This window comes from Ictalurus punctatus, chromosome 11, assembly GCF_001660625.3.
Source record: "Ictalurus punctatus breed USDA103 chromosome 11, Coco_2.0, whole genome shotgun sequence".
In the NCBI taxonomy this organism is placed as follows: domain Eukaryota; kingdom Metazoa; phylum Chordata; class Actinopteri; order Siluriformes; family Ictaluridae; genus Ictalurus; species Ictalurus punctatus.
This window is the reverse complement of record NC_030426.2, coordinates 24659374-24685876: the sequence shown is the minus strand read 5'-3', so window position 1 is coordinate 24685876 and position 26503 is coordinate 24659374. Positions and strand designations below refer to the sequence as shown.

At 39.1% G+C, this 26503-nt stretch overlaps 2 protein-coding genes across 5 annotated transcripts in view; both read right to left on the bottom strand.

Moving 5' to 3' along the window:
• Positions 1-11808, bottom strand: part of gad1b (glutamate decarboxylase 1b) — a 40256-nt gene extending 28448 nt beyond the window's left edge. The window contains exons 1-3 of one of the 2 annotated variants that reach the window (XM_017479356.3): positions 11308-11808; positions 9113-9237; positions 2478-2540 (exon numbers count right to left, since the gene is read on the bottom strand). In XM_017479356.3, the coding sequence (XP_017334845.1) occupies positions 2478-2540; positions 9113-9203 (154 nt within the window). In that variant the 5' untranslated portion in view covers positions 9204-9237; positions 11308-11808. The remainder of the gene's footprint in view (positions 1-2477; positions 2541-9112; positions 9238-11307) is intronic. The other variant, XM_017479355.3, reaches the window with a different exon arrangement.
• A 2236-nt stretch (positions 11809-14044) lies between these two features.
• Positions 14045-23323, bottom strand: erich2 (glutamate-rich 2). Of its 3 annotated transcripts, none has more exons than XM_017479376.2 (11): positions 23086-23323; positions 22678-22717; positions 22100-22139; positions 21370-21406; positions 20862-20957; positions 20138-20230; positions 18881-18978; positions 18419-18645; positions 18249-18306; positions 17336-17407; positions 14045-15430 (listed from the first exon to the last, which is right to left on the bottom strand). In XM_017479376.2, the coding sequence occupies exons 1-11, from the start codon at positions 23091-23093 to the stop codon at positions 15225-15227; spliced, it is 975 nt and encodes a 324-aa protein (XP_017334865.1). In that variant the 5' UTR covers positions 23094-23323; the 3' UTR covers positions 14045-15224. The 3 variants fall into 3 exon arrangements, with proteins under 3 accessions (XP_017334865.1, XP_017334866.1, XP_017334867.1); XM_017479377.2 differs by having other exon boundaries at positions 18419-18612; XM_017479378.3 differs by lacking the exon at positions 20138-20230.
• Positions 23324-26503: the final 3180 nt, after the last annotated feature.

Here is a 26503-nt window from a genome sequence, read left to right as displayed (position 1 = left end):
TTATTATTATTTTAAAAAATCTATGGATGGTATAATAAAAGTAATGGCTTTTCCAATACCCTGTCATTGATAAGGTCACTGGGACTATTATTATTATTATTATTATTAATAATAATAATAATAATAATAATAATAATATTAATATTAATAATAATAATAATAATAATAATAATAATAATAATAATAATAATTGTTTGTTTATTTGTTTATTTATTTATTTTTTAATCTGTGGATGGTATAATCAAAGTAATGGCTCTTCCAATACACTGTCATTAATAAGATCTTTAGAGTCATAAAAAAAAATATTGTTTTAAAAATACTGTATTACATTTTAAACAGTACCACTAAAATGTAGGTTGTTTAATGGTATCACTATATAAAAACCTAATTTATTGTAAAAATACTACAAATACTGGGGCTTTTCCAAATGCAGTGATAAGATGACTGAGATTCTTTAAAAAATGTAAACATTTCTTTTTTTTAATATACTAAACAGCAGCACTGACTCATTATTTATTATTTCATTATATATGCATATATAATCAGGAAGATTTAATCATTAAATGTCGACATCGTCTCGCGGTATCGCTGTGTGACAGATGAAGAGGTTCATTGTGTTAAATCTCTGAATGAGATCATAAAAAGGACCGGCGTTTTCCCAAATGCATTGTTACTGGTCAAATCGCTCGTAGCTGAAAACCTGGGAATGTTTGGTCATCTGATTCCCAGTGGACATCGATTATCTCTGTGCAGAGTGTGTGTGTGTGTGTGTGTGTGTGTGTGTGTGTGTGTGTGTGTGTGTGTGTGTGTGTGTGTGTGTTATCTCACAAAACAGACAGAGACAGAAGCAGTGCAGCGGCGCTTCATATTCAGCCTCAGATAAGAGCTAAAGATTGTTCAAATCTATGCAAATCCATTCAGTGCTGCTGGATTTCTCTGTTTTTCTCACAGCAGGTCCAAGAACACAGCAGCTTCCTCCGACTCCCTGGTGTAAAAATTTTATTTATTGTTTTGCACTCAATAAACAGCGCAGCCAAACTGTCAGGATTTTATTTTATTTCAACCCTGGTGGATTCATCTTTTAATATTCATATTAGGTAAAGATTTCATTTTATAACGTCAAATCAGCTCTAAAGTTTAGTATCGCCTCGAAGCCTGCCTATTACTTTACAAATAATGAAATCAATTTCAATGCCATTGTCTTTTTTTTTTGTGGAGTTAACTCGCAATTTGTCAGATGGGGGCGCTGTGAGGGTGGCCAGGGCTGTGAATGGGCTGTTAGGGGGCTGTGAGGTCTGTGAGGGATGTGAGGGGCTGTTAGGAGGTGTGAGGGGGCTGTTTGGGGTTCTGAGGGCTGTAAGAGGCTATTAGAAGCTGTGATGGGGCTGTTAGGGCAGTGGGGGGCTGTTTGGGGCTGTGCGGGGTATGTAAGTGCCTGTGAGGGGGCTGTGAGGGGGATGTTTGAGGCTGTGAGAGGTTGGGGGGGGGTGTTTGGGACTGTGAGAAGGCTGTTAGGGATGTGAGGCGCTCTCTCTCTCTCTCTATCTGTCTCTCTGTGTCCGTCTCCCCCTCAGTCTGTGTGTCTGTCTGTCTCTTTTTTCTGGTCTAGCTTTTTGTCTCCCTCTTTCATTCTCTTACACTGACTTCCTGTTTCTGTCTGTCTGACAGTCTGTCTATCTCTCTCTCTCTCATTAATTGTCCTACTTGCCTTATTATAGTTGAATTAATTTCCTGATTTAGTGGACACTAATAAGGAAGTGCACTCAAGGCAGACTCCAGAGATTGGTCTATATCTCAGCTCTAAACCAGAAAAGCAGAGATAGTTTTGATCTTTCTCCTCCCATCGTTTGTCTATTTGCTTTTTCTATTGGTTCTGTAAATAATTGCCATTTCTTTTGGGAGGACACGGAGCACTGAGCGTTACAGGGGGACGACACTCAGCTTACTCTAGCCTTGAGGCTCCATCACTGCTCACTGACCTTTCAGCTCCATCCCCCTGACACACAGCGCTCTACGGTCTAGCAGTGTTATTTCTGCTGGGTGTAGTCTACACAACCTTTTACAATGACTCTCATTAAACACAACACGCATACTGCATGGACTTTACAGACAAGTCACATGAATAAAATAGCGACCTCAGCACTTCAATTCTATTAAGCCTATACGTAGTGCTTTAACAGGGATGGATTAGGCAGTCATTTGGGATCGAGCCTCTAGGGCGATGGGAACATGCGATGACAGCGCTGCTCTTTTCATCTGTGATCTGGGGCATAAAAACCAGGACGATGAATAAAGAATAAAGAAGTAAAGGAGCACAGAGACACAGACAGACCCCTCTGGTCAGGGTGAGGTCAATGTGCTCTCCCAGAGGACGGAGGTTAAAATCACGGTCAGGTCTGAACACCTCTGATGTGTGAAAAAGCCATCGCTTTAGGAAATAGGTCTGAATCAAGAAAGAAAGAAAGAAATAAACTCACCGCAGATCTTCATGCCCAGTTTGCGGGTGCAGCCGTGCGCGACCCCGTACCAGCCATCGCATGCTGCAAAGAGAAGAAGATCAGAGCTGCTCAGTGTGTACACCCGACATTTTAGATTTTTATAAGCTGGAGAGAAATGGAGCCTGAGAGAGCGCCAAATGGAGCCTATGAGGCAGTGACAAATCCTTACTGTGATGAATGAACTCTTACTGAATTAACTCAACACCGAATAGGCATTTTGTAAGTGTGTAAATGGTTACCGAGTGTGTGTGAGAGTATGCGTGCGTCTCCTTCGTTTCATCCCGATTGTAGATATATCCTGATTGTCATACCGGTATGACTCCATGATAATGAGCTCTGAAACAGGCTTGTTACACCATTTATATTAAGCACATTAAGATATACCAGTGTAAATGATGATAAGTTTTGTTTCCACGTGTTGTTTCCAGGTCTCGATAACGTTCATCTATTAGGACTATGTGTCCAGCCAAGCCTGACTTGTATTGCCCCATAGAAAGACATCATCACCGGGGGATTTTAGTACATTTCTGGTCTGCCTCGAGGCCGACATCCATTTATTGGTCCATGTCACGCATACAACAACAACGACCGTCTTTTCTACACCCTCAAAACACTCATTAAATCATTACTCAAATCCAGACATCTACGTTTTCCAAGGACGTCTAAAATAGACCAACAATGATGTCATTATATGAGCCAAGTTGCAGGGCCGTTTCTCGCTCTGATCGGTATAAGGACCCAGGACCACCAGGGGGCCCTAATGATTTTTATACAAACATGCCAACAAAAAAAAAACACACACATTTTACTATCACTCGGTGAAAGGTTTGTGTATCAGGAAGTCCGCTTGTGGTGTGAACAGAATATAAACTGTAATTTACGTAACTAATATAAATAACTATGGAACTTATGGAGCTAACGTCAGATCACGAAGAAATCATGAAGTAGTGTCCATATTGATCTGGGCCAGAAAATGTGAATTCATTGTTTTTTTTTAATCAATTTGTTCACTTTAGTGCTTCCGCTTGCCGATGTAATTGCGAAGGGAAATAAAGCTAGCTAGCAAGTAAGAAGAGTAAGAAGAGTTAAGAGATTAAGCTCCTGGCTCATTTCAATTCTAGCTATGACAAGAGCAGACTGTGGACTTTCAAAATAAAATGAATTAATCAATCACTGCTCAGGTGGTCAAAATGTCAATCACCAAAATTTGACAGTGTTAAATTGCGTTATAATTTGTTTTATTTACCTAATTGTATTTGTTCTAGATTGTATTTATTTATATATTCGTATATTTTTTTTTACTGTTATTTATATGTGCTATTTAGTTGTTTAACAATTTCTTTGTAATACTTGTTTTTCTTTACTGTCATTTGTAATACACACATTATTTACTTACATTATCGATATTATTGACTTGTTAAGAGATTTAACTCCAAGTCGTTACTTAGTTACTTAGTCGTTACTTGATTTTCAGAAACATCCCCGATGACTCGGACCAATAACTGGTGTTTCTGATCAGTCTGTGTTTACAGTGTTAATATAAACCAATACTGAAAACTGTGATAACAGAGTGCATGATTATTATATTATAAATTTGGTAACTCTTTATAGTGTGGGTCGGACTGTGTCACGCCGTGAGTCCGTGTAGGCGGATACAAATGCTGAACTTCTTTATTTTAAAGAACAGAACACAGGGAGACAGACACGAGGAACCAGGAACACCAGAAGACACCGGGGAACCAGAACAACCAGAAACAAAGAAATACTAGAAAAACAAGGCTGGAAAATACTTCAGCTATAGTACAAACAACATCAAGTGGCAATAACGAACCAAACACAAAACTTAACATAATCTGAACACAATGCTCCAGCAAACAAAGAGCGAAAACAAGGAGCTTAAATAGAATAACTAATGAAGAAATAACAAACAGGTGAGCATGATTGAGACAGGAAATCAGTGAGACAACAGAAGAAGTTCTGCAAGGACAGTCAGGGTGCTCTCTAGTGGCCCAAGGTGGAATTGCCCCTGGGGGCCATGACAGACTGTACATAATGTGTTGACTGTTCCTAACCTGAAAACAAAATGGCCGCTTTCTATCAATAGGCCGATGTTTGTAAAATAGTATCAACAGTGGAGTTGAAGTGGAGTTACCTTCACCACCCTAACGTTGATTATTTTCCTATAACAGCACGTCTTGAAGTGTGTTATACTTCTTATACTTGCCAACAATCACACGTTTTCATTTCTTATTGAATGACATGTATTGCTTTTTATCCATTTAGCGTTACATTTAATGTCGTGCAGACAAGTCAGTTCCTGTTATTACTCAGTAATACTCAGTGATTCCCTCACTAGCCTCTAATTTTGTCTCTCTTGGACATACGAAGCTTCTCAGGTGACCAAAAAACTGGAAAATGTTAACTCCTCTATCCTGAAGACTTTCTCGACCTTCCTGTTACAAAGCACTGACAACGGAGACTCATACCATTAATGTTAAATAAACATCTCCTTACAGGAAACTTGTACAGACTGGAATATACGTCAGCGCCGAAGTGTTTTGCATTCTCAACCTCTGCGATATTTACCCTTTCATCAGACTCTCTGCACGTAGCTAAGCTAGAACCTTTCTGATGAACTCCGAATGGACTCTCAGTGCGCCGTATGTCTTTAGCATCATTCTTTTCCTGAAAGCAGAAATGTTCTACCTAAACGACTGATCAATAGTAATTAATCTAAACATAAACTAACTGTACATGCACTGGGAGCATCAGAATAAAGTGAGTGTACATGGAGTAGTGGTTCTCAAAGTGAGGTCTGTGAAGCATAGCCAGCAGGGTCTATGATTTATTTATTCATCTATTTATTTATTTATTTGTTTCCCTTTGTTACAGCATTGGAAACCAAAACCACAACCCACCATTATATTTAAAGCTATAATGATAATGATCGAGTTTGTATAGATATTCGTCTGCTTGACTGCTCGCTCGAATCGACTTGGTTTAAACCAACCCTCAATAACTCATAAGCAAAGTCCCGCGGAATAACGTCAGACTGGACCTCGTGTTCAGTTCAGTGGAAAGTTGAGGAACAGAGAGTGCTGTGACTCCGATGAATAGACAAAATATTATTGTACACATTCCAAAAAAAAATGTACATAAAATGAATCTGTCCTGAATTTATTTTGCAGTTAAAAGGGTTACCTGGATAAATGTTTTGGGAATCCTTGATAGAGCATTTATTAATTACTCTATACACCATTTATAAACACCACCCTGCTAATAGTCAACAGAATATCTACACTATCAAGGGTATCTGTCATTTATTTATTTATTTATTTATTTTGAACCTTTAGTATGTATCTTTGCGTGTGTGTGTGTGTGTAGTATGGTATATTTTTAAGTAAATGGTATGTGTTCATTCAACCAAAGTGAGATGACTTCTCCACTATCGAGTCAGTACAAAAAAAACAACAACCTTTTCTAGCACAAAAACGAAACGTTACTGAAAAATGTTTGTATGTCAGTAAAGACAGCAGCGCATTACATAAGAGACACTTTTCAGACAAAAAAAAAAAAAAAAAAAAAAAAACATAATGGGTTTTTGCTGCAAAAATAAGAAGCCAGTGTGACAGTCAAAGTCTCCAGAAGAAGCGTGGCTGGTTCTGAAAGATGCTCACTAACACCTACAGCTCATCTCCGTATAAAACTGCACACATTGAACGTAGACTACTATTTTTTTGTCACTCCAAATATTGACTTTGTTTCATTTACTACTGTTTACTGCACTTTATGTTTGTTTGTTTTTTTGTAGAAAAATGTAGAGACATTTAATTTCATTATTTTGAAGGCATCTTTGCTCTACAGCATTTCTTTACATGTGCCTAAAACTTTTGCACAGTGCTGTAAGAGAGTAATCACTGCATTGATCGAAGAAACTAAAATCAGAGCAAGACGAACTACTCTAACTCGTGAAAAATCACCGAACACACATTCCTCACGTAGAAAGTGTGTCTGTTTCTTCTAGGCTTGCTCTGTTATTTCTGAGTCTGTTCTCTGCATCTTTTTTCCCAAGCTGACGTTTGTGATTTCTTAAGACGCGCTGTTGACGTTAATCAGTAAAAAATCAAAAAAACTTTTCCAAAAAAAATAATCTGACTGAACTGGTGCCACATTTACAGATAAGGTATGAAGAAAGGAGTATAACTGTGGCGAGGCATCAGAAATGTGATTTTAAAGGAAAAAATGAGAAAACCTCATGTAATGTGATCATTGTTTCAGTGTTGAATAAAAGCATGAGCGTCGACTGTATTCAGCAGATGATCTGCAGACATGTCGGCTTTTCTGTTTTTATTCTTAAAAAAATAAAGCCTGATTTCTGGCATCTTCAACCCCTTGACTTTGGGAAGTTTTTATTTATAGCTAAGGAGATTTTCCACCACAGCAGCTTTAAGACTTCATTAATGGCCCTTAAGGTCCAAATATGTACCTTAATTATTTGTTATTGTTTTTGTTTGATAATACATTGACGTTTTGAGGGAAAAATCGACATACTAAAGTCGCGAAAGATGTACCCGTGATGGTACCATGCCAGCAACAAGGAAAATATCAACAGAAAGCTCTATGGCTTTCATACATATTAATACAATATATTATTGCACGCATTTATGGAATGTTAATGAAATAAAACTGATCATGTCTTGAAGCGGGTCCATGGGATTTTTATTTTTTTTATTTTTACAGTTATATGGGCACCTAGCTACAACATCTTTAAGAACCCTTGACCCTACACCCTAAGAAATAGATTGGGGTGGTACCTACTGAGGATGTACCTTTACTATGTATGATTTAACACTGAAATTTTTTTTTATCAATGTATTGAAATGAAGGGCAGAATTTCCACTTTGTGTGTAAACTCAGGAAATAGGAATATGTACATTTACAAACTTCACTGTAGTAACATGGATATTATATCATGTAAAAGCTACATAAGGCTATGATCAATTGTTCGAGATTGTGGTGTAGATGTAATTTAATAATACAGCTTGAATGAAACATCAGTGGTATGTACCTTATATTACATTTCAATGTACACTACATTCATGTTTTTGGGGGAAGCTGATGAGAAGCTGATGAGAAGCTGATGCGAAGCTGACACTCCGGGGTAAAGGGGCGCTTTAAAATAATGTCGAGCATGAAATGAGGGTCGGGACTGAACTAATGATGCGGGACAACTCGTCTGGCTCGCACCAAAAAAATCTGATGTGGACTGTGGTCCTGCATTAGCAAACCTTATAGACAGATGAACACCACAAAGGAACTCTCTCTCTATCTCTCTCTCTCTCACACACACACACACACACACACACACACACACACACACACACTCACTCACTCACACACACGCACACACACAAAGCGTGAAAATGCAATCAATCAGAGACAAAATATATTCTGTCTGGTGTGTGTTTTCTGGTACAAATTCAACTCAGAGCAGAAATGTACAGCATGGACTATAGCCTACATCGTGTGTGTGTGTGTGTGTGTGTGTGTGTGTGTGTGTGTGTGTGTGTGTGTGACTGTGGATAGAGATAAAGAATGGGGACGAGAAAGAAAAACATTATATATCTGTCCGTTTGGTGTGTAAGAAAAAGGGAGATGAAAAAGGGGCGCGCGCGCGTGTGTCTGTGTGTGTGTGTGTGTGTGTCGGCCACCGCTTCGCATCAGTAAGCGTGAGATGGAGAGTGGCAGAGAGATAATAGAAAGACACGTGTGCGTTTTCTCTCTCTCTCTCTCTCTCTCTCTCTCTCTCTCTCACACACACACACACACACACACACACACACACCGCACACTTGTGCCTTTATTTCAAAAGAAAATTGCTATAAATTGGCCAATTACACTTACCCAGCAAATTGTGGGGATATTTTTTTTTCTGTCTCTAAGCAACAGCTTCACATTTAGACGAATACATATAGATAGATAGATAGATAGATAGATAGATAGATAGATAGATAGATAGATAGATAGACAGGCAGAAACAAACAGACAGATAGATAGATAGATAGATAGATAGATAGATAGATAGATAGATAGATAGATAGATAGATAGATAGGCCTATATATATTCAACACTTTCAAAAAAGTATCCAGAAATCTTACAGTTGTATTTTATTGTTAATGTGTAGAGCTATGATGTATGAGCTGTGGGACTGTGGGATTGTGGGATGGGCCTCATTATGAGAGGGATCAGTGAGGTATTCACGCCGCGGCTGTAGAGGATAATTCCCCTCATTACTGTAATTTCACTAATTATGCTTTTTGAGCGTTCATTTTAGCTGAAAGCGCGTGCACGAAGTGGACAAGGTCTATGAGCAATTACAATCAAGACAATACACACCTGCAGCACAAGTCACACTGAATAGCTTTTATATTTATAGCCTGATTATTATTATTATTATTATTTATTATTATTATTATTATTATTATTTTATTTATTTTTTTTATTATTATTATTATTATTATTATTATTATTATTATTATTATTATTATTGTTGTTGTTGTTGTTGTGTGTGTGTGTGTGTGTGTGTGTGTGTTCACGCTTTATCAGGACCTACCCGAGGCTGGAGGTCGCAGATTAGCAGAGCTCTGATCCACTTCGACGGCTGAGGAAGAGGAGGAGGATGAAGCCGAAGCCGCCATCATCATCAGATTGAGCGCTTTTCACACCAAAGACACACTGCTGGGACACACACACACACAGTAATAATAATAATAATAATAATAATAATAATAATAATAATAATAATAATAATAATAATAATAATAATAACACAAATAAATAATACTAAAAATGTATATCTTAATTTCGCGTATTTTATAAAGATAAAAACGGGGTAATTCTTGATTTTAAAAAAAATCACAATTTATCGGATTAAACAGATTACATCTCGGAGTTTTAACCTTTTTTTTATTTTGAGATGCACAACAAATTCATTATATATGCTACATTATTATTATTATTAGTATTTTTTTTTAAATCCCGTTTATTTCTATTATATCAAATATCCCTTATTTTTTTAAATTGAAAACCATGTTCCAGTCAGTGCGTCATGTGGCATGCTCTCTTTATTTTTATCAAAAAAGAAAGAAAAAATATTATATATTTATTTATTATTTTTTGTTTTTCTTTCTTTTCTTTTTTTCTCTCTTTTTTTTAAAAAAAAAAAACGTATTTGGAGCTCTCACTCATTTTCCATACACACACGACTAACGCAATGCCAAAGGCACTAAATAAAGATGGTTTACAACATGAAGCCCTTCACTCTGAGCAGAAACACGTCCCCCAGAATGTTCTGTCGTATTTCACTGTGATCAGATTTATTTGGATAATTTACTCACCCCTGATCGAGCTCTTTATTGTCGGTTATTTGAACTGAAGGGGTGTACGATGGTATTCGGGTGCTTTTGTGCGAGTCTCATATTTCTCACTGAGTTAAGTTAAAACACAAATCGGGACTGAAGAGCACCTTCAGTGGAGTAGTATAGCCTGTATGCATGTATGCATAATTGATCAGTCCCTTGGGTGGGCTATGTACCTGTATGTACCTTCTAAAACTCATCTAATATAACCTCATCAATATAACTGTGCATTAAGGACCACTGATGTACGGGTGCGTTTACTTTTTGTGCAAAAGAAGCTTTTTATTCTGATTAATTGACGGATGGATTCGCACGCAACAGTACCTTCCAAATAAATGCGTCACGCGCCTGAATGACAGGGTCTGTATTATATATATACAAATAATAATATTATACATGTTCGTGTGTGTATATAGCTAGCCTATATATTTTGCAGTGCTGATATGTATTGAGTGTTTGATTGTAAGTCAGAAGACGCACGGCTGAAATTGCTAAACGAAAATATTCTGACAAACAACACAGGAAAGCGTGTCATTCAGATATTTACTTTCAAACGACAAGGAGTCTGGGTTTCAAAAATATTTACACCCCCTTACATCAGGATCAATTTCTTAAACCCTCTTTTAGTATTCTACCTGCATTGATACTGATCAAATCCAGAAAATCGTTTCCTTTATAAAGTTTCGATTTTTTTTTTTTTTAAATAGACATCTTTAAGAAAATACTAACTCATACTAAACCAAGTGTGAAATAAATGGACACGAAAAACATTTAAGGCTTTCCAAACAGCACAATAAATTTCAGCCCTCGTTATCAGAAGTGATTTTTATTACACTCACGTTTTTTTTCTTTCTTTCTTTCTGATTTACTTGTTCATGCTCACTGTAACGTTTTCCAAACGAATGCTTGCCTTCAATATATATATATATATATATATATATATATATATATATATATATATATATATATATATATATATATATATATATATATATATTACACTGATTCCTCAATTATGCTGCTTTTTATAAACCTCAAACACATCAGTCAGTGTCAGAGTGAGAGATGGATGAGCACTGCTACTCATGTGTTAAATGACATGGTGTTTTTTTAATTATTATTATTTTATTTATTTTATTTTTTTAAATGAGCCGAATCCTAAGTGTTATATTGACCCATTTGCAGTGGGGGGAAAAAACCTCACACACATACATCATACACATATCACACACACACACACAGAATGATGATGGATCTAAATGTACACACATTTAAACCATTTAATGAATCATGTTTAAAAAAAAACAAAAAAAAAAAGGAAAAAAAAACCCATGCAATCATAAATCATGTTCATGCCAAATAAATAATAATAATAAGTAAAGAACATTACCGTTTACAGGTGTGTTTCGCAGACTTTCTCTCCAGCTCTGTAGGCAACAATCCAGCAAACCCAAGAGAGAGATGTGTGTGTGAGTGTGTCTGTGTGTGTGTGTGTGAGAGAGAGAGAGAGAGAGAGAGAGCGAGCGCGAGAGCGCGTGTGGGTGGGTGTTTGTGAGGTTTATTATCTTCTTTATAAACAGGTGAAAAATCTCCCAAGGAACACCAAACTGAACAAACCCCGGTTCAAGCCTCTTCTGGATGAAATCTCTCTCTCTCTCTTTTTTTTTTTCTCACCGCAAGCGCGTGAATCGACTCAATTTATGCGTTCCGCGCGCGCATACACACGCACACGCACGCACGCACGCCCACGCGCGCACACACACACACACACACGTCTATGAGTCACCCCGAAAATTTCCAACGCTGGAACAAAATCCACTTTGTGCTGGAGGCAGACAGTGAAATGGCACAGGAGCCTGGAGTCACTGTCGCGGCTTTATAGAGCAATTAATAGACACGCTGAGAAGTTTCAGCCTCCCAAACCATCCATCAGAGAGAGAGAGAGAGAGAGAGATGGGGGTTCCCTTTTCACTAACTACGCATCTTACTTGGATTTCTTTTGGTTTTAGACGCATTTTTTTTCAACCCAAAACCAACCAAACAAACAAACAAAACACCAACACTTTCCATCCCAGACCTCTCCTTCTCCTCAAACCTGAAGCTTTCCTTTCCCTGGTTGAACACATCCATCATGAGGGGGCGACAGAGAGTCAAACTTGCCCTGTATGACCCTGTAGGCCACAAGTAAATGAGCCGGAACACAGAATTCCCACATTATTTATAGCTCTACCACATCATCAGCCTTAAAGAATAGAAGTATTACCAAATATTACTCTCCAAAACACACCTAAAAGTCCTGCGTGGTTGTATCCAGTGATACATAATAGTTTAATATATATTAAAGTAGCAATTAGTTCGATCCTGACCCTTTCTGCTTTCTGGACCTGCCTGATCAGTTCGGATGCACTACCTCTGGATGGCGCTCTCATCAACTGGAGACTACAGTCTGTAGATTGCTGAGGATGGTACCGCTTGAAGTACCATGGAAATGGTTTTGGACCTCAATTCCACATGGACGTTCTCGCTGTGGTTGCTGGGACTACGGTTTCTGCGATGGCTTTGGGACTACAATTACCACATGCAGTTTTACACTCAGGTCTCCTTTAGTGAACAGTGGACTAGTTCAACAAAGACTTCATATAAAAACCATAATGAACGTTCCTTTACTCTCACACGATCCGTTGTTACCCAGATGAGGACGGGTTCCCTTCTGAGTCTGGTTCCCCTCAAGGTTTCTTCCTCGTATCATCTCAGGGAGTTTTTCCCTCACCACCGTCACCACCGGCTCGCCCGATAGGGATAAATCCACACACTTAAAATCTCCATCCTGTGTTTATATGTTTCTGTAAAGCTGCTTTGATACAATGTCCGTTGTTAAAAGCGCTATACAAATAAAATTGAATTGAATTAGACCCTTCTTCTGGCCATGGTGTGAATTGCAATAAATGCACTGGGCAAGCGTTTCCTGGACTGGAAATGCATCTGTGTGAATAGTTTGGCATGTTTAGTGTGTTTTGTGTGCTTGGTTACATAAAACGATTCACAACACTATAAATCATGGCTCTGTATTTTACTCAATCTTTTTCATTTTACTTTTGCTATACTCAGTTCTGCATGTTTATCCTGTGTACTGTTTAACATCATGTAAAAGACCTCATTTTTGCACTCAGCTCTTTGGCTGTAAGTGGTTGTGCAAAAAAAAAAAATGTTTCAAAATGGCTGACCCATGATGCACAGTGCTTCATGGTAGAATGCACATGGCTCAGGTGGTAGAGCGGGTTGTCCATTAATCGCAGGGTTGGTGGTTCGATTCCCAGCCCGCATGACTCCACAGTGTCCTTGGGCAAGACATTGAACTCCAAGTTCCTCCCGATGGCAAGCCAGTACCTTGCATGGCAGCTCTACTATCATTGGTGTGTGAATGGATGAATGAGAACCAGTGTAGAATCGCTAAGGTTAAAAAAGCGCTACCTAAGTGCGGTCCATTAACCATATTGTGTTTTAAAATGTGCGGTCGTTCCTGTTGAGGTCCAGTGACAAGGTGATCCATACAGTGATCTGTCATTCCCTTGACAAACAGCAGAGAGAGTCCAGAAGCTCAAGCCAACAAGGTGCTTATTATGCCCAAGAAACAATGAGAAAATATTCCTGAAGAATCTCATACAAGAGCAAATCAAGTAACAGACTGACCCTAAAATCACAGATACATCACTTCATATACTGGAGAATTCTAGCACATGATTGGTTATGGGGGAAAAGGAGGATCTGCGTCTTATCGGTCAATGATCACATCGATTTCACATAGTAGGAGTTGTAAGACAGGGTTATGTGAGGTTATTGGATTACAGGTGCACGATAAAACTGCCTCAAACAGGTTTCTTCAGATACTACAACCGTTACGGTGTGATAAAAGGAAAACATTGGCATCACATTCTGGGAAATCGCAACCTCCGTAATATAATCATTGAATAATTCAAATCATGAATTAAATGCGTGTGCAGATGGTCAGCAAGTACAAACTGAAGTTGATAAAAGTATTAAAGTATATTGATGGATTTCCTCACTCAAAATACTTACAAACATACTTTTGGTGAAGTATCTTTTTAATTCTTTTTCTTGAAACATCAAATTATAAAACGAGGCGCAAACGCAAAATATCCGAAATTACAACCGTTTCGCCTAAATATCGAAAAATCTATACAATTTTGAAGGACGACCTTTACCATGCCATGTGATTACAGTAAAGGAAGTGCAAACAGCACTTCCTGGTCATCTGACACGGCACTTTTTATTGTTGTGTCAAAGTTAAAGCTCCCTTTTTCCAGTTACTTAGGAAAATAGTAGTTTTGTATTATTGCCTATGAAAACATTTGAGATCCATATGTTGCCAGATGTCAACACCACTACAGTATAAGAGATGAAAGGAAATACTGGGTTATATGAATTTTAGGGGTTTTATTGAACGGTCCCAGGATGCATGCTTACAATAAGGTATCCAGGTGATCCTCACTGCCCCTGCCAGTCAGGATAGGCGAGACAGAACTAGACCATAGTGTGTCAAGGTTTTCAGTTTACAGTATGTTGTGGGATTACAGTGGAGCAACCCTTTTTTTCTATTACTCAGAGCTTATATCGTAGCTTCTTAGCTAGTGACTAGTTCATTCTGTATGTTATGTTCCATTTAATATCACAGAACGAGCATAAGAACACAACATGGGCGCTGCCGCTTGATCAGGGAGTCATAGGAAGCACTTGTTGGGAAGTTTCACTCTTATCTGGCCACCTGTGATTTGTGAATACTTGGGCTGTGTCCCAAATGGCATAGTACCAAACTACACAGTGTGTCAAGTCACAATTACTATTCAGAAATACTACTGTGTATTATGTGGTTTGGCACACAGCCTTGAAGTACATCTGAACGAGTATTGCTCGGCACTCACGGCACGACCCATGTGACAAAATGGTCTTTTGCAATAGCAGTTCTACTAAAATCGTCAATGTTTGTTTATGAGGGGGAAAAAAATCTCTACTTTCCTAAAGTAGCAGCTTTAAGTGGAACAAAACCTTTAAAAAAAAAAAAAAGCCCTGATGTTAGCACTCCTATGTTGGCAAAAAATGAAAGTGTAATATCGTATTTATTTAAAAGGAATTCATTTGATTACTGTTGGATCTAATAAGAATTGGCACCCTACTACATATATTTCATTTGTACTCAATCAAAACATCTAAGCATGAAAATAGAAAGAATATAACGCAACAGTAAAAGAGTAGAGCTGGAACAGGTTTGGACAGCTGTCGAGGAGACCTTCACTGCTGGCTAATGTCTTCCTCCTCTCTATCAGATGATGATGAGCAGCTGTTCTCTCCATCTGAATCGGTACTTGTGTCTGTATCATCATCATCATCATCATCATCATCATCATCAGTACTACCGCTGCTGCTTTCATCATCATCCTCGTCATCATCATCATCATATGTGTTGTCTTCACTGGTGGAGCCTTCCTGTGCTTCTTCTGAAAGTGATGAACGCACACACAACGCACACACGGCAGATTTTCCAGACTATAAGAAGCAATTCTTGCCCTCTAGCAAAGTGGTGTAATTATGATCATTTCTGCATTAGCTTTATTGCCTAACATTTTACGGTAGTCGTGCTACTCCATTATTAACAGAAAGGCTATTGTTATAGGAAGGCTGGTGTCATAGTGAAAATTGACATAATTATAACAGCAGTAATAGGACAGTAGTAACTATACACTATATACTGTATAATAAAAATACTATACGTAGTCATTTATTTATTGAGGACAATGATCCAATATTACATTACATAGAGTGGCAAACGTATGTGAACGTCTAGGATTAGCAGTTTAATTTGAAGGTGATGTCAGAGTCAGGTGTTTTCAATCAATGGGGTGATGATCAGGTGTGTGTGAGTGAGAGCCCTGTTTTATTTAAAGAACGCGGATCTATCTGAGTCTGATCTTCACAGCACATGTTTGTGGAAGTCTATCATGGCATGAACAGAGGAGATTTCTGAGGACCTCAGAAAAAGAGTTGTTGATGTTCATCGGGTTGGAAAAGGTCACAAAAGCATCTCTAAAGAGTTTGGACTCCACCGATCCACAGTCAGACAGATTGTGTACAGATGGAGGGAATTCAAGACCATTGTTACCCTCCACAGGAGTGGAGACCAGCAAAGATCACTCCAAGAGCAGGAACGTGTAACAGTCCACGAGGTCACAAAGGAACCCAGAATAGCTTCTTAGCAACTAAAGTCCTCTCTCACATTGGCTAATGTTAATGTTCATGTTCATGAGTCCACCATCAGGAGAACACTGAACAACAATGGTGTGAATGGCAGGGTTGCAAGGAGAAAGCCACTGCTCTCTAAAAAGAACACTGAAAGATCAATGGACAAGCCAGAAGGCTGTTGGAAAAATGTTTTGTGGACAGATGTGCCCAAAATAGAATTTTTGGTTTAAATAAGAAGTGTTATGTTTGGAGAAAGGAAAACACTGCATTCCAGCATAAGAACCTTATCCCATCTGTGAAACATGCTGGTGGTAGTGTCATGGTTTGGGCCTGTTTTGCTGCTTCTAGTCCAGGACGACTCGACATCATTGATAGAACAATGCATTCTGAATTATACCAGCAAACTCTAAAGGAAAACATCAGGACATCTGTTCATGAACTGAATCTCAAGAGAAAGCGGGTCATGCAGCAAGACAAGGACCCTAAACACACGAGTTGCTCTACCTACAAACGGTTAAAGAAGAATAAAGTTAATGTTTTGGAATAGTCAAGTCAAAGTCCTGACTTTAATCCAAAAGAAATGTAGTGGAAGAACCTGAAGCGAGCAGTTCATGTGAGGAAACCCCCCAACATCCCAGAGCTGAAGCTGTTCTGTACTGAGGAACGGGATAAAATTCCTCCGAGATGACGTGCAGGACCGATCGACAGTTACCCCAAACGTTTATTTACATTTATTACTGCACAAGGGAGTCACACCTGATACTGAAAGCAAAGGTGCACATACTTTTGCCACTCACAGATGTGTAACATTAGATCATTTTCCTCAATAAATAAATGACCAAGTATAATAATTTTGTCGCATTTGTTTAATTGGGTTCTCTTTATGGTGGTTCTACTTTTAGGACTCGTGTGAAAATGCTTTAAGTCATGTTTATGCAGAAATACAGAAAATTCTAACTTTCACAAACTTTCAAGCACCACTGTATGTTAAAAGAGCACTTGAACTAATTTAACTAAGGTGCCTAATTCACTTTGAAGATGCTTTGGAGATAATGAACTTCACAGAATCTGACTAATGAAGCTATCTTCACTTGAAATAAATTGAGAGGGCAAAAGATAGCGAGAGTGAAGTAGGCAGAAAGAAATGAATATTATTGTCTCACCTATCAGTAGTCTCTCTTCGATTAGAGGAAGGAAGTGTTTGGCCTCGGGGTTCTCTGGTTCATAAATAAGAACTGAAAGACAATAAAAAGGAAACAAACAAAGCCTGAGAGAAGAACGTATAATTGTGTGAGATTACTGTAGTTGAAAGAAGAAAGTAAATAAACTAGTGCAGTGATGGTTATGTAAAAGTTGTGTTTAAAATTCTGGGCTACAGTTTGACACACTACTGCACTAAAATTCCTTTTATTAAATAATGCTCAATACCATTTTAGTCAATGAATTAATATGACATGACTGAATGAATAAAAATGACTTAACCACAGAGGCCACACCTCCTTCATTGTGACTGGCAAACACAGAGGACAAGCCTGCTTCACTGTGACTGATAAACACAGAGACCACGCCACTGACATGAACAAAGGCCACGCCTCCTTCACTGTGACTGACATGAATAAAGGCCACGCCTCCTTCATTGTGACTGACAAACACAGATGCCACACCTCCTTCACTGTGACTGACAAACACAGATGCCACGCCTCCTTAACTGTGACTGACATAAGCAAAGGCCACACCTCCTTCACATGACTGACATGAACAAAGGCCACGCCTCCTTCACCATGACTGACATGAACAACGGCCCCGCCTCCTTCACCATGACTGACATGAACAAAGGCCACGCCTCCTTCACCATGACTGACATGAACAACGGCCCCGCCTCCTTCACCATGACTGAAATGAACAAAGGCCACGCCTCCTTCACCATGACTGACATGAACAAAGGCCACGCCTCCTTCACCATGACTGAAATGAACAAAGGCCACGCCTCCTTCACTGGAACTGCATGATTTCCTGGACAAAAATAATCAAGTAAAACTCAATACCATGTGATAAACTGCATGCAGTAGCACTCACTCATCTGGCAGAGTTTCTTGCAGAGTGTGTAGTTCCTTTCCATCACAGCCTTCAGGAACTAAAGGAGAACACATTCACATACGCACGCACACAACACAACACACATCTTCAGCAGCTTTTTCCAGTGTGTACTGATAAATACATAAATGATGAGTATACAGGTGCCTGACCTCTGCAAGCAGCTCAATGGGAGCACGAAATTCATCTGCGTCCTCATCCTCTTCTTCACACTCTTCTTCACCTCGGCTCTCTGCCTCGCTTGTGCTTCGGCCAGTTCCATGCTTTGGCACTCCCAGGTATCGGGGCACCTGGACTACAGCTTCACACATCTTCTGCGCACACTCTGCACTTACGGTCTTCTCTTCTGCAAACGCGGCACACCGGACGCGTGTGGCTACTGTATGTAACACGAGTTGTAAAAGTCCCTGTGAATAAGTTTTTACTACGGGAACTTTAACGTATTACAAGGAGTGCGTTAAGGTAAACCTGCGAGCTGCTGTCAGAGAAAACTAATCAACCCAATCAGAATCCAGAACTCAACAGGTATAAAATGTGTACTTTACATTGCATACATTATCGTACTAAATGCTTACCACCTTTCAGGTATGACGGAGTGAAACGGCTTTAAATACCTGCACCAGCAGGAGCAGTGTGTCTAGGCGATTTTTCCTGTCTGTGCGTGGTCGTGTCTACTGGCGACGGAGCCTGTAAACCGACATGCGTCTCGCTCCTGGTATAAAAGATTATAAAAATGTAATGGAGTTGAGAACGAGTGCCGTCGGCATCCACGGCCCATAAAACACGAGAGCGGACACGAACACATCCTGCTTTTTCTCGTCCATGTGAGACACGATATACTGAATACCAGGCACAAAAACATGAGCTTTATGGCATGTGATATAATTATGCGACGTGCATCATGGCAGATAGTCTCGGAGATGCAACATAATAAACTTCAGAACTCAACTAGTAGACTTGGGGAAATGATATACACTGTATACGGTGAGTAAGAACGTTACTAATAGTATTGATATCAATACTGACTATGTTTACATGGACAGCAATAATCTAATTATTGACCTTATTCTGAATAAGACAATATTCTGATTAAGGTGTTTACATGAGTCGCTTTTAGAATACTCCTTTCATGTTCCTGTTTTACGTGTTATAGAACGTAAAGCGATAAACAACACACGTCATTACGTCACTGCGTCACGCCGTCCGACGTTCCCTCCAGAATTTCACGTATCGACGTACAGTCGGTCTTCGTTATGGAACCGTATACAGTTTTGGGTGTTTTTATTTTTAATTTTACGAACACTTCAAGTGCAGTTAATTATTAGTCGTGCTGTACGCGCTAATAGACGACTGCTTGAAGCCGTGGGCTGCGTCCCAAACCACGTACTTACCGTCTATATAGTAGCCGAGATACATGTATTTCTCCTACTATACAGTAGGTAAGTACGCGGTTTGGGACGCAGCCGTGCTCTCTTGTTTGCCGTAAAACGGTTGAGCGCTGCCGTGTGTGTACGTGTCCTGTCGCACAATGCGGTGAAAACTCTCACACGACGTTAATAGTGTGATTAAAGTGTGTACACGTCTGTAACGCACGTCGATAATGCGACTAAAACAGGAATACTCCACACATCTTAATTCCGTTTGTGTTTACTTCGAGTGTGACTTTAATCGGATTAAGGTCATCGATAATCTCTGTTTACATGCTAGTTTCTTAATCAGAGTCTCGTCTTAATCGGGTTCATATCAGATTATCGTCGTCCGTGTAAACGTACTGAATAAGAGCTTTTATTTTTATACACTTTTTCCTAATATACAAAAAAAAACAACAACAACATTTTAGTCTCGGATCAGAAACAGGGAGTTCAATATACCGTGATGGTCCGTGCTTGATTTTTGTCTTTTTAAAGCTCTTCTCCAGCTGTGCACTCGGTGTTTCTGAGACCGGCTCTGGAGCCTCTGTGATCCTGAATTGAATATAAGGTTATGGTCAATTAATAGTCAAATTAAAAGTGTGGAAAAACATGACGGAGAGAGGTAACTGGAGGAATATAGCTAAAACTGTCCTGCTTTTAGGCAGTCCGTACAGGAAACACGTTTGATTTTGCTGTGTTTTTTTTTTTTGTTGTTGTTGAAAATTTGCGAGTTTTTTTTTGCTCAAAATGACTTGAACTGGAGAAACTGCGATTGCACGGCCATGGCGATGTTTGACAGTAAACGAGACCTTTTAGCTGTACTCACGCTCGACGCATGTGAAACGAAGAGGGCTTTTTCTGAATGCGCGCTGTGATGACGTCACACGAAGTGGCTCGGCCCGAACCTGTTGAAAATCTGCGGTGATTGTGAAAAATTGCACGCTGCTCTCAATATTGCGGCGTTTGCTCGATTTTGCGTCGATTTCTGCGATCGCGAAAAATCGTGAAATCCTGGAGGGACTGCATAACTTAAAAGTTAACCATAAAAGGTGCTTTAGACTTTTTAAACAACAACAACAACAACCAAACAAACGAACAAACCGTGCCTACAATACACCCAAAAACAAAAAAAAGAGAGACATTTCCATTAAACCAAATGGTACAATGTAACAACATATCTCACCGGTCCACGTTTCCGTTGTCACGTCTCCTCTCGGTGATCGCTGACGATCTGATCTGCTGTCCATCTGGCCATGTGCTCGCTTTGGGTTTCTGACGCCTTAACAGGATACAAAAATATTATAAAACTAACAGAAAAACACACAGCAGTTCCCTGAGCCGGTCAAAGGAATGTGGATATATAATCAGATACTGATTCCAATCTGTGGACCCACTGAGCCATTTGGGGAAGAACAGCACTCACATACATGCGATCAGAATTCACACTGACCACTGCGAAGGACTTTAGGGTCTCTTATTCCTTCAGGATTGTCTATATTGTTTATACTGAGCATAACGGAGATGATATGAAGATATGACAGATTGAGAAATGTCAAATAAATGTCGTATTAAAAAATATATATATATAAATAAAATGATGTCCTAGAGAGACGAGACCGAATTTCTAAGTATTGAACACTACAATATTATTTGGAGAGATTGTATTTAGAAGATTAGGGGTTTGAACCTACTGTGTCTTTGACTGGACCGATTTATTCACTGGTGCATCTGCAAAAAAAGGAGAGATGTGGAAATGACGCAACAAGTGTTCACAAATGTTAGCAGTGATTTATCTCAGTTATTCTGTTTTATTGATTAGAACACACACACGCACACAAGCTGTAATATTACAGTTTACACCACAGAGCTGTTGAATTCTCAATTCTGATTGGTCAGAAGATGTTGATTAGTTCTCTATAACAGCAGCCCTGTTTATTTACAGTATATATCCATGCACTCGTTATCGTTTCTATAGTAACAGTGGAGTAAAAGGTTTGTAAGCTGTCGATTTGTTCTGACGAGACGTTTATTTAGCGTGTTCGGAAGGAGTCTCTGGTGTTAGAGCATTGTAACAGTTGAAGTTTACTGACATGGGGAAAGTCTGGCGATGACGCTGCTGTTCGTAGCTTCTACAAAGCGAGTGAACAGGAACTGACTTCTTTCACGGACAACAACGTTAAACTTAACTATAAACGGATAAAAGTACGACATTACTCGTTAATAAATTCTAAATTGCAATCGTGGCTAAGCTGCTGTGGTATACGAGGAATGAAACACTTCAGGAGTGCGGTAACAGTGACTCCGCTTCATCACACCACCGCGCCGTTGATTATTTTCCTATAACGGCATGACCCCCGAATGTTTTACTCCTTACTTACGAGGAATGTTTTATGGAGAAAGGTGGAAGATGTGTATGACTACCTCTGGAGATGAGGACTCCTGGTTTGACAGCTTCTAAATCCTGTAAGTATGAAAACATTAATGAGTGAAAGTGAAGATTGCAAAACTGAATGGAACTCGTCTTTTGCATGCCCTCAGAAACAACCTCCAAAAAAAAAAACTGCGTATTCAACTGAGTAGTACTTTATAAGCATTAAAACATTTCCTAGGTATCGGTTTATTTAGCATTCCCAATACCTTTCCTCTTATAACTCATTACTCTGATAACGGAGGAATGCCTCGACTAGTATATAAAGCTACCGACGTATTTCCACATCCTCTGAAAGTGTCATTACACTGCTGGCCTTAGAGAAGAAAACAAACTCACAGTGTCATGATACACCAACACACACATACACACGCTTTCACACCTACAGGCAATTTATCTTAGCCAGAACACCAACTGGCATGTTTTTGGGAAATAGGAGGAAACTGGAGAACTTGGAGGAAACCCAAATGGATGGACTCGAGGAGAGCCTGCAGAGGAACTCCATACAGACAGTAAACTGAGCTCAGGATCGAGACGGCAACGTTACACTGTTCTAGATCGTCTTTCTTACCTTTGCTGGGACTTTTGAGGAGGTCCCGACACACTGTAGGCTAAAGTTATAAAACAAAGTGGGTTTAATAAACAATTTCTGATTTGTGCTATGTGTTAGCATACTAGCTAGCTAGATAGATAGCTAGATAGATATATAGATAGATAGTCACTTTTATTAGCTTATTTAATCTGCTAAGTGTGTATTAAATGGTATTTAAGATCTGATCTGTGTGCTGTGAAGAGTAAATATATGTGTAAGTCCATATGTCTGAGATAAACATGCAAACAAACAATGAATTAAACATAAGTCAGATTGGAATTGGAAAACCACACAGGTCTGCATTATGGAATCAGTTAATTCAGTTACATTAACTATTAAACCTGTAAACAACTTAGCTAGCTTTAGCTACTAGCTACACAAACCTACCTGCTCATCTGACCAGATAGTGTTAAAGGCTTACTGAAAACTAATCAAGGCTTTTCTGTGTGTTCTGTTGGTTTAGGAGTTCCTCTGTAGCGCTAAATAATTGTTCTGCTGTAATAAAGCGAATTGTAGTAAACATGTATTATTAGCCAGCTCGGTTTTGGCCTTAAAACGACGTGAAGGAATTAGCATACACCAACAAGCGTGCCGTTACCTAGGCAACGGGTAATGGTTCCGCTTCTTAAATATTCCGGGTGAAACATGAACCAACCCGGAACCCATTCACATAGCCTATAGTACCTACACTGTAAAACGTGATAGCCCCATGAAGTTATGTGAACTTATTTCTTCTATTTAACTCAAATTGTCGTGACAAGTTTTAAGAGATTGAACTCAGGTTTATGAGTTTTCAGAAATGAAACATTAAACTTAATTCAAACTTAAAGTAATAACGAAGGTTATTTTCAAGTTGAGTTTACGGCAGTTTTTAAGGCAGCAGGTAAATGTTTTACAGTGTGGTATTTAGTGTACTACTACGGTATATAGTAATAGAAAAATAGTAATCATTTTACTGTACAGGAAAGATATTTCATTGTGCTTTTCACTGTATTATAATGTATATTTGACAAATAAAAGCCTAATACAAAAAAGAATTTTGAAGAAAAAAACAAACAAAAAAACAAAACACAGTACAAATCATTAGTAGTGTAAACAGGTGAGATGGAAACGAATGTCAAATGTCTGAAATCACATGTGACTAAATAATAACTGCAATATAATAATAATAATAATAATAATAATAATAATAATAATAATAATAATAATAGGGGCGCACGGTGGCTTAGTGGTTAGCACGTTCGCCTCACACATCCAGGGTTCGATTCCCACCGTGGTCCTGTGTGTGCGGAGTTTGCGTGTTCTCCCCGTGCTGCGGGGGTTTCCTCCGGGTACTCCGGTTACCTCCCCCAGTCCAAAGACATGCATGGTAGGCTGATCGGCGTGTCCAAAGTGTCCGTAGTGTATGAATGGGTGTGTGAGTGTGTGTGTGATTGTGCCCTGCGATGGACTGGCACCCTGTCCAGGGTGTACCCCGCCTTGTGCCCCATGCTCCCTGGGATAGACTCCAGGTTCCCCATGACCCTGAAGTGAAGGATAAGCGGTATAGAAGATGGATGGATGGATGGAGTTCATGCAGAAAAGCTCTTTCTGATAAAAACGTAAAATTATCTTATAATCAGTCATCAGCCGTATCTCAATAGTTTCTGTCCTTTCCCCGAGTCCCTGCTGTCGGTGCTGATTATATCAGGTGTGTATCGAGCTGCATGAGGATGTGAACAGAATAATGGGCTTGTCATGTTTATGTAACAGAGGACGAATGTGTGTGTGTGTGTGTGTGTGTGTGTGTGTGTGTGTGTGTGTGTGTGTGCGTGTTTTGTCAGCAGAACAAAAAGCACCACTTGTCCTCTTTTTGAGTGTGTGACTGGAATGAAGAGCCCGTGACACCACTGACTGGTGCTGGAGAGAGAGCGAGAGAAAAGGAGAGAGAGAGCGAGCGCGAGAGCAAGAGAGAGAGAGCGATAGAGAGGGATGATGATTTGAATGCAGAGGATGAGTGAGAATGACCTTCATCATGAGTGAACAGCAGGTGGGACTGTCCAGAAACCAATGAGCCGGAGCTGAACAACATCTGCTGTTGTCCATATTTGCTTCAGGCATGTGTTTTATGTCTTCCTGTTTGCTATCTATATTATTTTGTTGCTCTGTTTCCCACATTACACAGATACAAGAACATACAGCATGTTGCATAGATTTTCACCAATGTTGAACTTGTGCACCATTTGTAGTGTTAAAACCTCAACTGAAATGTATTTCATTGGGATTAAATGTCGTATATTATATTGAGTGAAGCATGATGGTGGTGGCATCACGTTGAGTGTTAAGCCTCTTGGTTGCTTCTCTGACTAATTCCTTCTTTACCTGCTCACTGACATTATGTGGACGGCTTCCTTTAGGCAGGATTGCGATATTCTCTCCTAAATGTGTTCGGATAGCTCCTTGGTCTTCATGATGCTGTTTGTTTGGGTGTGTTCTCTAACAAACTCTCGGTTCTATGAGATACATCTTTATTAATATAGAGATCGCATATAGTGGTTCAATTTGGGGACATAGCTACTGATTTATACTTTTATTCTTGTTCTCACTGGTTTCCAAAAGGGGACACTGATGAAACATCTGGAATTATGCAATAAGAAATCAAACCCAGTCCTGTTTTTCCGTTCTTCGTTGTAACCACAGTTCTCATGGTCTCTCAGCAGCTTCACGAAGATCTCGAGGTCATTCTCCTTCAGTCCTGAAAAAGTTCCCATGTCCCGAGCGCCTTTGCTTGGTTTTCCTTCACTCTACGGTCATCAAACCATCTGGACTAGGTTTAGGTTGAGTGACTTTGGATGGCAGGAGATGACTGATGTAGCATGGATCCCTGAATTCAGGAAAGATGAAGAACGTAAGTAGCAAACAATGATAAAAGAGCATTATTGGAGTTGATAGAGCATTGTGACCAAATATGGAAACTACAGAACATGGGAATTAAAGAATAGAATCAACAACCAACTCTACGTGTGAGGGATAAAGAGGACAGGAAGCTGTGACCATATAAGGAAAATAAGGATTACAACATGGTCCACTGTGACATAGCTGATCAAACATTTGTCTTTGGCTCTATTTGAATGGCACATGTATTTACAGGCGCTACTCTGTGATTTTATTTCCTTCCAGATCATCAGGGTTGGTTTGTTTCTCCTTACAGCCTTGAGAAAGTCTGTCTTTGACCTATGATTTTATTTCTATCAGACTAAACAGTGTCCTGTTTGGGAAATTAGTCTCTGTGACCGCTGCTACTCACCATATTTGCTCAATTTTAGCTTGTGATTTAAGAGGAAAATATTTCGTTCAACCACAATATGATTTATGCTCAAGGAAAACCTAAATGAATGTAGTTGCTACAAGTTACATCACTTCATCTATGTCTTGAGCTCATTATGAGGAAAAACTTTTTTTTTTTAATCGAAATAAAGCATCCGGCAGGCTGGGTAAATTGTAATTTATTAAACAGTGGTATAACCGGTAAAATTCCTCACTTTATATTCACCTATCACACCAATGTAGCATTCTATACATCAATTCATGATCCAGTTATGTTATCATATCACTGTTTTTGTTGCAAACATCTGGCTTCATAAGAAAATAACCGGATTTATAGCCTTTCACATGCCGTTTCATCGCAAAGGAGACATACAAATATTTTAGTACACTCATCCTCCTGATAAACTAATCCCTTCCAGATAGGACCTTTTTTTTTTTTTAACACACATTCCTATTCATGTCAAGCCAAGATCCATAGAATGATGTGTGCAAAAAGATC

What these genes read in the sequence shown, in the direction of transcription:
- erich2 (XM_017479376.2), bottom strand. An exon ending in AGGAGTCCTCATCTCCAGAG is followed by an intron (nt 21,407 to 22,099) that starts GTAGTCATACAC and finishes CTTTTTTTGCAG; the next exon opens with ATGCACCAGTGAATAAATCG. An exon ending in CGAAGAGAGACTACTGATAG is followed by an intron (nt 15,431 to 17,335) that starts GTGAGACAATAA and finishes CATCACTTTCAG; the next exon opens with AAGAAGCACAGGAAGGCTCC.